Source organism: Orycteropus afer, unplaced genomic scaffold, assembly GCF_000298275.1.
Source record: "Orycteropus afer afer isolate SDZICR_OR568_19922 unplaced genomic scaffold, OryAfe1.0 scaffold00487, whole genome shotgun sequence".
In the NCBI taxonomy this organism is placed as follows: Eukaryota; Metazoa; Chordata; class Mammalia; order Tubulidentata; family Orycteropodidae; genus Orycteropus; species Orycteropus afer.
Genome location: NW_006922074.1, coordinates 1,887,632 through 1,898,728, shown reverse-complemented (window position 1 = coordinate 1,898,728; position 11,097 = coordinate 1,887,632). Strand labels below are relative to the sequence as shown.

General features: G+C 52.6%; 1 protein-coding gene across 1 annotated transcript; it reads right to left on the bottom strand.

Moving 5' to 3' along the window:
• Nucleotides 1-2,566: 2,566 nt before the first annotated feature.
• CMKLR1 (chemerin chemokine-like receptor 1) lies at nt 2,567-3,685 on the bottom strand. The gene has a single exon (XM_007954992.2). The coding sequence runs from the start codon at nt 3,683-3,685 to the stop codon at nt 2,567-2,569; it is 1,119 nt and encodes a 372-aa protein (XP_007953183.1).
• Between the last annotated feature and the right edge of the window lie 7,412 nt (nt 3,686-11,097).

The window sequence follows — 11,097 nt, the reverse complement described above, 5'->3', positions numbered from 1 at the left end:
CTCCTCCTCCTCAACGTCGAGACCCAATAAGGGAAGAAGGAACAGTTTGTCTCCCAATGAAATGCAATTCCAAATAGGCCATGGCCCCGGGGCCCTGCCCAGCACTTGTGCAAACATTACATCTGGTCCTTGTGTCTTGTTGGAGACTTGGCTTAACAGCGAAGGCACTTGGAACAGAACAGTGTGAACACCCTGAGCCTCCTTCCAGTCTTCGCCCACTGCCTTCCCTGGAGGGATGGGGGCACGGTGGGGACGTGCTAATGGGGGTGCAGGGAGCCAAGTGCATTTTCTTTGCCATGTTGGGTCATTTTTCAAATTTCTTCGCAAAGCTGATTAAATAAATAATTAATGATTATGGTTACAACCTTAAACCTCTCCAGTTCCTTTCTGACTCTGTAGCCCCTCCTTTGAGCCAGCTGGGCACCCTAGGACAAGTAACTTAACCTCTCTGAGCCTTAGTTTTCATATATATAAAAGAGAAGCAGACCCCCCTGGTGACGCAAACGATCAAGTGCTCGACTACTAGCTGAAAGGGTGGCAGTGTGAAGCTACCCAGAGGCATCTTGGGAAACAGGCCTGGGGACCAGCTTCTGAAAGGCTACAACCTTTCCATCGTCCTATGCACACCTGGTGTCACGGGCCGCATGGGGTCATCATGAGTCAGGATTAGCTCTATGGCAACCAAAAACAACAAAGTAACTGTACCTAACTCAGGGCTGCTGTGGAGAATAAATGATACATTCCAAGTGCTTGGTACAGAAAGTGCTAGAGTATGTGTGGGTGATCATTACAGTCTAGAATATTCTCAATGAATGGGAAGAAGGGAGTCAGACACCGGAGTCAGACAGAGCTGGATTCTGATCTTAACTGTCAATGACTGGCTGTGGGACCTTGGTGGAGTCCTCTTAGCCTCAGTTTCCTCATTTGTAAATAAGACGGTGATACACTTAATCTCAGGAGATTGCATGAGGAAAGGCATGGCCCATGTATGTTCAGTACGTGGCACCCACACACACACACACACTCCCTCAGGAGTGCAGTTCAAGGACTCAGCTCCAGACCTGGCGTTGAGTTCAGCAACCGAGGCCTTGGACAGTCTTCCAGGGAGCAGCCACCAGGTGCTGCCTTGAGCCACACTTTGGATTGGTCTCCAGTGAGGCTCTGAGGAAGTTGAGGAGTTCCTCCACCATCATCCACTTTAAATATTTCATTCTGAGCGGCTCCAACTGGAGCCCAGTGGATCAGAGACGGGGGTAGGAATCGCTGTGAGCAGGGGGTTTGCTGGGGAAAGTACCAGCCATGACCCTGCCCCTGGGCAGCAAGGACAAGCTGAGAGAAATGCTGAGGCACAGGGCTGGCACCATCCCTCTTCTAAAATGGCTACAGCTGAAAACACTGTCTCCCTGGGAAGTTCTGGGGTAGGCTGTTTCAGAGCATGGCCTTTGAATGGTCCCAAGTCTTCATTTTCTAAGGGTCCTCTACCTGTCTCAGCCTCACAGAGAGCCCACAGGGCCCCATTCCCTCAGGACCTGCCCTCTGTCTTCCTAGCTCATCCCTGGTGCTGTGTGTTCCTGGGCTGATCCGTCACCATATTCTCCCAGGTAACCTGTGTGACTCCACAGAGACCTTCTAAAAACCATGCCTTAATGCAGGGGGATAGCTTGAGTGGTGGGATTTTCTTGACTGGCTATTAATACAGGTGTATGGGTGTGATGGAGTCCCTTGGTGGTGCCAACGGTTAACACACTTGGCTTCCAACCAAAAGGTTGGCCATTCAAGTCCACCCAGAGGCTCCTTGGAAGAAGAAGTGCCTTGTGATCTACTGCTGGACAGCCAGCCAGTGACAGCCCTGTGGAGCACAGTTCTACTTATACACATGGGGTCGCATGAGTCAAAATCGACTGGATGTCAACTGGTTTTTGTTTTGTTTTGTTTTATGGGGCTGGGAGATCTCTATCACCCTGTGTTTTCCCTAAACCCCTTTGTTAACACCAATCATAAACACAAAACCAAACTCACTGCCATCCAGTTGATCCCGACTCATAGAGACACCCCCCCTTGGGTTTCTGAGGCTATAGCTCTGTGGAAGTAGATTGCCCCATCTTCCTTCCAAGGAGTGGCTTGTGGGTTTGAACCTACAGCCTTCTGGTTAGCAGTCAAATGCCTTAAGTACTATGCCACCACCAAGCATGGGCCTCGTAAGCCATTGTGTCATCCCTGTGGAGCACACACTAGGTACCTTAAGCCACTGTCCTACACCAATCCCAGTTCATGGTCATGTTTGTGAGAATTCTTCTGTTTTTCTTTGGCTTGGTCAAACCTTGGCTCTCCAAGAAGCATGGATCACTGGTCCAAGGCTGGGAGCAAGAGGGCATGCTCTGCCCATTATCCCACTTGGAGAAGGGGTATCCAAGCTCTGGGTTTCCAGCTTAAAACACTGTCCATGCCCATTCAAAATACAGCGGGCCCTGGTGGGTGCTGAGGCGGTTCCTGCCTTGGTCTTCAGAAGGCCTACTTTTGAGTTTCTTGGGTTGGCAGTGTCCATTGAGGGTTTCCTAGGTGAGGCTCAAAGCATACTGGTCTCCCGCTCATGCACGGAGTTCCTCTCATTCATCGATGACATCCTGGTAAAGCTCCTGTGGCTGGGGTAGGAGGAGTGGCCTGTATCTTCACTCAGAGCATTGACCAGGCGAGAGAAGAGGGCCACCTTGAACTTCTTGAAGTCCTGGCCCATGAAGACGTACAGAATGGGGTTCATGCAGCTGTTGGCGATGGCGATGGCAGTGGCCAGGGGCAAACCCAGGCTGAAGATGGAGCCAGGCATGGCAGTGTGGTGGAGCTCCAGGAGATAGAGCGTGTGGTAGGGGCACCAGCAGAGGAAGAAGGTAACGATGATGGTGATGATGATCTTGAAGGGCTTCTTGGTCTTGGCCAGGCGATTGCGCCGCAGCTTGCAGACAATGGTGAGGTAACAGGCTGTGATGATGAGGACGGGGACCAAGAAGCCACAGAGGAAGCGGGTGACGGTCACTACCATGTGCCGAGTGTACCCCACAGTGTCCAGCTGGGCTTGAGCAGACTGTGGGGAAGAGCGGGCCACCGACAGGCTAAAATTGTTGAAGCAAGATATTTTCCCATGCTGGTTGGCTGTGTCCCGGAAGACGAGGGATGGGGAACTCAAGAAGAAAGCTAAGACCCAGATGACCATGCATGCCATGTAGGCTAGCCTGACACCACGGTGGTTCTGAGACCAGACAGGGAGGAGCACGGAGACACAGCGGTCAAAGCTGATGACGGTCAGCAGGAAGACGCTGGTGTACATGTTGTGAATAAGCAGGAAGTTGCTGATCTTACACATGGCAGTGCCAAAAACCCAGTGGTAGTCCATGGCGGCGTAGGCAATGTGGAGTGGCAGGAAGACATTGAACAGGAAGTCTGCCACAGCCAAGTTGAGGAACCAGACAGTGTTCACGGTCTTCTTCATCTTGAAGGTGGCAATGACGATGACCAGGCCATTGCCCAGGATCCCGAGGAAGCAGACAATGCTGTACACTACGACCAGGAAGATCCTGGCCACCCTAGCTTCCAGGAGGGGAGATACCTCCTCTAAGACCACGATGGAGTCAAAATCATCAGGGTACTCGGAGTCATAGATGATGGAGGTGTTGTAATCCTCGTCCGCCATTTTCTACAAAGGAAGACAGGGGTCATTAGGGGAATCATGTCTCTGATACTCCAGACCCCAAGCACTTCCACCACCCCAAGCTCCCCTCCAGTCTGGCAAAATGGCTCCAAACCAGATCTTTCTGCTTGGTGATGCTGCCAATTGATGCTTCATGTTAAATAACTCCAGCTTTCCAACTCATAAATTCATTGTGGTGGTTGGGTGCCGCTGAGTCGATTCTGACTTATAGCGACCCCATTTGACAGAGTAGAACTGCCTCATAAGGTTTTCTCGGCTGTAATCTTTATGGGAGCAGATCACCAGGTCTTCCTCCCCTGGAGCAACTGGGTGGGTTCAAAATGTCAACCTTTCCATTTGCAGCTGAGCGCTCAGCCGTTGTGCCATAAATTCGTTACTGGATCTTAATGGGTTTGAGGTTACATTTTATTGCATAAAAGTCATCTTCTATTTTTATTAAATCAAAGCCATTTGGAAGTTTCCATTCAGTTCAAAAAAAACAAAAGCCAAACTCACTGTCATTGAGTCGGTTCTGACTCATAGGGACCCTCACTGGGTTTCTGAGGCAGTAAATCTTTATGGAAGTAGATTGCCCAGTCTTCCTTCCATGGAGTGGCTGGTGGGTTTGAGCCACCAACCTTCTGGTTAGCAGTCAAATGCCTTACATACTGTGCCACCAGAGCTCCTTCAGAGTTGAAGGGGCTCAAAATTTAAGTATTGTCCCACTCTTTAAACTGGGAGGATTTTCTAGAAGTGCCCAATGAGGGGTCCTGGAAGATTTCTTGTGGTACCAGAATGCAGATAGAAGATGGGAACACTAATTGAAAGACATGTGACTGGTGTTAATGACAAGAATGGGTGGCCTGCATAAAGCAATTGTGTCTGCCAGGGGCCAGGCTCAGCACTTGGAATCGATTAGCCTCCTTTAACCTCGGGAAGTGGGGATGAGGAGAGCTCAAGGAGATGAAGACTCCTGCCCAAGGCAGCCAGGCAGGGGTAGGAGAGGCAGGATTTGAACACAGCTCCGCAGAGCCTGGGCTCTTGACCATCGCCCTGCACTGGCTTGAGATCATCACCTGCCCCAGGGCGATCTCCACAGCCAGGTGCAGCCTGTGCGGAAGAAGCGACCTGTCCACATTCTCGGTGCCAGGCAGCACAGTCACTAGGTCCCATCCCCAGGCACCTCACAGTCAATTACAAGGCTGGGGCCAGAGCCCAGAACCAAAACGAGATGCTGTCAAGCTGACTTCCATTCCTGGAGCCCCTGTGAGTGTTACTGTAGAACTGTGGCCTACAGGGTTTTCAAGGCTGGTTTTTTGGATGAAGATTCCCAGGCCTTTCTTCCAAGGTGCCTTTGGGTGAATTCAAACCAGCAACCTTTTGGTTAGCAGCCAAACACTTAACCATTTGCACCAATCAGAGACTCCCAGGATCCTAGAGGAGGTGCTAATTCCCAGCCTGGGAGTCCAAGAAGGCTTCCTCAGGTAGGCGGTACCTGGGCTGAGTCCTAAGGGAGGAGTATGAGTTAAAAAGGTGAATGAAGGAGAGACAGGAAGGCACACCAGGCTGGCGGGGGGCCGGTGTCTGAGCCCCAAGAGGAGGGTGAGGAGGAATGGGGTCTAGGGGCCCAACACTTGGCACAAACATCTGCAGAGATGCACTGGACCCAGATAACGTCACGTCTGGCTCTCTGGCTGGGCTGAGCACCTCAGGCTCAGAGGTCATGTCTTTTCGTCTTTGAGCTAAATGGGACATGCTGACATTCTCTGTCCATCCACCGCTCCTCATCCCACTGGACATGGTGCCAGTCAGTGTGCCCCGTTAGTGCATCCAGTGAAGAGGTGGCCCTGCTCCCCCACCCAAGCTCCTCAGCACTCCCTGGAAGGGAAGAGGTTCCAGTCAAGGCTTGCTCTCTCTGGCCTCTGACATCTTAAAAAAAAAAAAAAAAAAAAAAAAACCTCACTGCCATCAAGTTGATTCCAAATCATAGCAACCTCCTTTGGGTTTCTAAGGAGGTATATCTTTATGGAGCTCTGGTAGCATAGTGGCTAAGACACTTGCCTGCTAACCAGATGGCTGGCGGTTCAAACCCACCAGCCACTCCTCGGAAGGAAGGTTGGGCAATCCTACTTCCGTAGTGATACTGCCTCGGAAACCCAAGGAGGGGTCGCTATGAGTCGGGGCCGACTCGACGGCACACAACAACAACAACAACATATCTTTATGGAAGTAGATCGCCCAGTCTTTCTTCCGAGGAGCGGCTGGTGGGTTTGAACTGCCAACCTTCTGGTTAGCACTCACATGCCTTAGGCACATGCCACCAGAGCTCCTTCTGACTTCCAAGGATCCTAAATAAAAAGTGTCTTAGGATCCCCCTGCTTCCCTGAAGGGCTGGCTGTCCCTGATCCACCCAGTCCAAGCCCTCTAACCCTTAGCCTTGAAACACTGTCTGCTCCTGGGCCATCCCCACGGTCAGTGGTAGATGGACCATTATGACCCAGAGGATTTTCATCAGTTGCTTTCAGAAGGAGATCACCAGGCCTTTCTTCCTGGTCTGTCTTAATCTGGAAGCTCTGCTGAAACCTGGCCAATGTCAAAGCAACACTTCAGCCTCCAGTGACAGAAGGGAGGTGGTCATCCATAAGGTCGTGCATTCAGGAACTGAACCCCGTCTCCCCCTCGAAGACAAGAATTCTATCACTGAACTGATGCTACTACTACTTACCTTTTTGAAAACTCATGCCTACAAAACAGCAAGGGAACTTTTGCAAGACAGACAAATACAATGATACACATCAAACAGATTAAGATGGTTCTGTGGGGGAAGGGCAGTGAGAGTAGGAAACAGGGCTAAAAGGAAATGAATACAATGAAGAAAGAAAATAAGATGAGCATGGGGGTTTCCAGAGACCAATGATGGAAATGAGCATGGACCAAGGAATATAATTATCTCAACTCTCCTCTTCTGAGGTCCAGAAACACCCCACACACACACAGCAAATCCCTACCTGGAGTTCATGCCTCGTGTCGCCCAGCCCAGTGACCTGACGAGATCACAGTACATAGGCTCAGGGCCAGACAAGCAGGCTGGCCTGCCCAGGGCCTTCAGGGCCACCCCCGCACCCCAGCCTTCTCAGTCAGGCTGGGGACGAACTTGGACCAGCCAGCGACTAAAGGTGTCAGCTCAGCTGGAGCAGGCCTGGTGCTTCCTTGGCCTGCCCAGCCCCTGCTGGGGACAGAATGGCCGCCAGGCAGAAGATGCTGCTTTAGACAGCTGTGCTCTGCCCACAACCCCGCCACATACCCTTGCTGGGGACAGAGTGGGGCTCAAGGTCACGTCTGGTTCCTGCAGCCACAGAGAACAAAAACTGCAGGCGGACGTCACTGGCTGAATTTTTATTAAACAGACACAGTTAAGCACTCGACTCCCAGCTGAGAAGTCGGTGGTTTGAACCCACCCAGAGGCGCCTTGGAAGACAGGCCTGGTCATCTGCTCCTGAAAGGTCACATCCTAGAAAACCCTAGAGAGAAGTTCTATGCTGCACACATGGGGTCGCCGTGAGTCGGGACCAACTTGGTGGTCACTAACAGCAGCAGCAACACGTTCCAGGCACTGTCCTAAACCCTGTTACAGAAGAGGAAACTGAGGCACCGAGAGGGTCAGCCATGTGCCCAGGGTGAGTGAGGCAAGTTCAGGAGCCCTTCTGGACAGAAGATGTTCAGATGGGGCAGATGCTTGGTCATTTGCCAAACCTATTCTCTTTCCTTGTCCACGGCCTTGCCTCCTCAGAACATTCTGGAATCCTTCTAGGAACCTCCCGAGAGCCCGTGAGACCAATCTGGCAGGGTTCAGAATGCGCACGTGACAGTGGGGCAAGAGGAGGTCCCAGATCCCCGAAATTTCCCCCACATCCATGGCCTCTACCTCAAAGTGAAACGGCCCAGATGGGAACACACTGGAATCCCAGTGAGGAGGGGGCCCCTTCACTCACCCGTCCCCCAGGGAAGTGTGAAGCCACCTGCTTCCAGCCAGCATGGATGTTGGGATGCAGCAGACCCTGGGCGCCAACCTTCCCACACAGGTCCCATGACCAGTCCCACCAAAGGATACCTGAGACTGGGGCAGAGGGTGCTTGTGCGTGGTCACACGCCTGGTCAGTGGCTGTGCAGAGATTTGAACACAGGTCCTAAGTCCAGATGGATCTAGGTCCCTGTCTCCTCGAGCTGCCCCCTGCTGGTTGGGCTCAAGCCCACACAGGGCTTGGGTTTAGTGGGGTTCCAGGAATCTGGGCAGCAAATGTCAGCCTCCGCTCCCCCTCTGAGTCACTGCCTGAGCCCTTTCTCGAATGGTGCCCTAAGTCTGTGAAGGACTCACTCCCCTTCTGTCCTTGTCTCCCTTGGTCTCTCTGTCACTCTCTCTTTCCCTGCTTGTTTCTCTTCCAGTCTCTGGTTCAGCTACAAACCTGTAAGTTGTTGGTTCCAACTCATCCTGCTGTACCATGGAATAAAGGCCTGGCAATCAAATGCCATAAAGATTACAGAAAAGAAAACCCTCTGGCACAGTTGTACTCTGTAACATATGGGGTTGCCATGAGTTCAAATCAGCTGGACAGCAACTGGTTTGGTTTCTTGTCTCTTGTCCGACGTATTCTCTCTGCCTCTCTCTCCCAGTATTCCTCTCTGTCTCTCTGTTCTCTCTGAAGTCTCCCTCCCGGCCTTCTCTATCTCTCCCGCCCTCCACCCTTGTCAGTCTTCCCCTCGGGGAAGCTCAGCGCCCCCTAACCTGCCAAGCTCACTCACCTGTGTGTCCCTGGCTGCCCAAGCTGCCAGCAGTGCAGCTCTCTTGACCGGCTGTCCCTCCAGCACAGCCTCCCAGAATCCTCTCCTGGGCGGCAGACCCCAGGGCCCAGTACAGGGGCCTTATCAGGGTGCGTGGGTGTGGGATCTCATCAGGGGAAACTGGAGACTCTTCCCTCATCCTGCAAATAGCCCGTTTGGCTTGGCTCCTGTCCCTTCCCCCCACTCCCACGGCCCAGCTGTACAGTCCAGGGGATGGCCCTGAGGCCTCTCCTCAGCTATCTCTGGTTCACAGAAACTTTTTAGGAGCTGGGAGGCCCCTCTGAGGGCATCAAGTTTTGCAACTGGGAAAACTGAGGCCCAGAGAGAGGGTGTGACCCTCCCTAAGCCACAGAAAAGAGGGACTTGGCCTGGCTTGTCAATGGTGTATCCACAGAGCCTAGAGCTGTGCCTGGCACCCACCACGGTCCAATTCCCCACTGCACAGATTTGCAAATAGAGGCTCAGAGAGGTAAAGCAATGGGCCAAGCTCACATCACCTTTGAACCCAGGGCTCTTTGACCTCTAGTTACTATTCAAGGTCACGGCCTCAGCCAGCAGCTGAAATGCATTGGGGCTGTGAGGTACCATGTTCTCCTTGCAAATGTCCTCACTTCCTCCAGCCCATTCACCAGAACCCTCACCCCACAGTACTGAGAAAAGGGGTCTCTGAGCCCCCACAGATGGCTCTGAGGAGACCTCTAGGGTTGCTGTCCTCAGGCTCCGGGAGACTGGGGCCCTCAAACCGCACAGCAGCACCAGATGTTCCCGCTGCCGGCCTGGCTGCCAGCCGCGGAACAGAATTAGCTCTGTGTCGGGAGCAGAGAATTTCCTCCCTGGTTCCACGCCCACACAGGCAGGGCTCACACTGAGTCACAGCCGTGGGGCCAGGAGGCTCTGGCTGCCTTTCAGGCGGCCCCATTTTCTTGGGGTCTGGAAGGGGGCCTGCTTGAGTTAAAGGAGCCCTGGTGGCACAGTGGTTGAAGAGCTCAGCTGCTACCTGAAACATCAGCAGAGTTAACCCACCAGCCACTCCGTGGGAGAGAGACGAGGCAGTCTGCTTCTGCAAAGATTTACAGCCTTGGAAACCCTACGTGGTAGTTCCGCTTTGTCCTACAGGATCACGATGAGTACGAAGCAACTCGATGGCAGCGGGTTTGAGTTCACTGGGTCGCTAGTGGTGGCACAGTGGTTAAATGATCAGCTGCTAACGGGAAGATTGGCAGTTCAAACCCACCAGTCTCTTCATGGGGGAAAGACCTAGCAGTCAGCTTCTATAAAGATGTACAGCCTTAGACACTGTACGGGGCCAGAGGCAGCTCTACTCTGTCCTACAGGCTTACCATTAGTTAGAATCAACTTGACAGCAGTGGGCTGGTTTGTTCTGGTCAGAGCTTGTGACTGCTAAGATAGGAAACAGTGAGGAGCTTACCCCCTGAACCTAGACAACCCATTTGCTCAGCGAAAAAGGGGCCCCCGAGAAACCCCCAGCAGCTTCGGAACGCAAAGACTCAGACAAAAAACCCAAAGCCAATGCCTTTGAGTCTCTTCTGCCTCATGGAAGCCCCATGCGCTACAAAATAAAAGCGCTCCCTAGGCTTTTCCTAGCTGTGATCTTTATGGAAACAAACTGCCAGGCCTTTCTTACGTGGAACAGGTGGATGGGCTCAAACCACTAACCTTCGGGTTTGCAACTGACTGCACACACAGGGACAGAGAAGCAAGGAGACCCCTAGCCAGCCCCTCCACTGCCTGACATCCCATTAAAGCTCCATGTCCTTGAACCTTGAAAGCTGTTCCTTCTTCCAAGCTGTTCTGTTTCCAGGTCCACTCCCCTCCCTGCTCTGTCTCCAGGCTCCTTGCCCTCTGGCCACTACTTGAGCTTCTCATTGAAAGGTGGCAGCAGGGAGGCTGCAGGCCAGGAGGAGAGTGAGGCTGGGTGTTGGTCCTCCCAGCTCCGTCCCTGCAGGGTCTCCACAGGTCAGCCATGGCTACCCTCTGCGGGCCCCTCTGGCCTGGGGGCTGGGAAGGGCTCCTTGCCATTGCTACCCCTGGAGAGCTGCACCAGCAACACTGTCCACCCCTTTGTAAGTCCTCCCTTGATGAGGCACATGTCTATTACACATGGCATTCGTTCCTTGCTGGAATAAACCGGTAGCTGTCTAGTCATTTCCGACTCATGGGGACCCCACATGTACTCAGAGTACACTGTGCCTCACAGGGTTTCCAAGGGCTGATATTTTGGAAGTAGATCACCAGGCCTTTCTTCCGGGGCATCTTTAGGTGGACTTGAGAACCTCCAGCCTTTTGATTAGCAGTCTTAACACCTCTGCATCTCCCAGGGACTGCTTCCTGCTGAGACCCTGACCGACACACCAAACCCTTCCGCAGGCCCATGTCAATCAACACATCCTCCCCACTTTGTCTCCTCAACGCCTCACAAATACGCTTCAGCTTATCGTTTCTGCCCACCTGGTTGACAGGGATAGACCTTTTCAAAATGCAAAATGCATCATGCCACCACCTTCTTAAAACCCCTCAGTAACTGCTCTTTGTTCTCAGAATGGAGAGCAACTTGT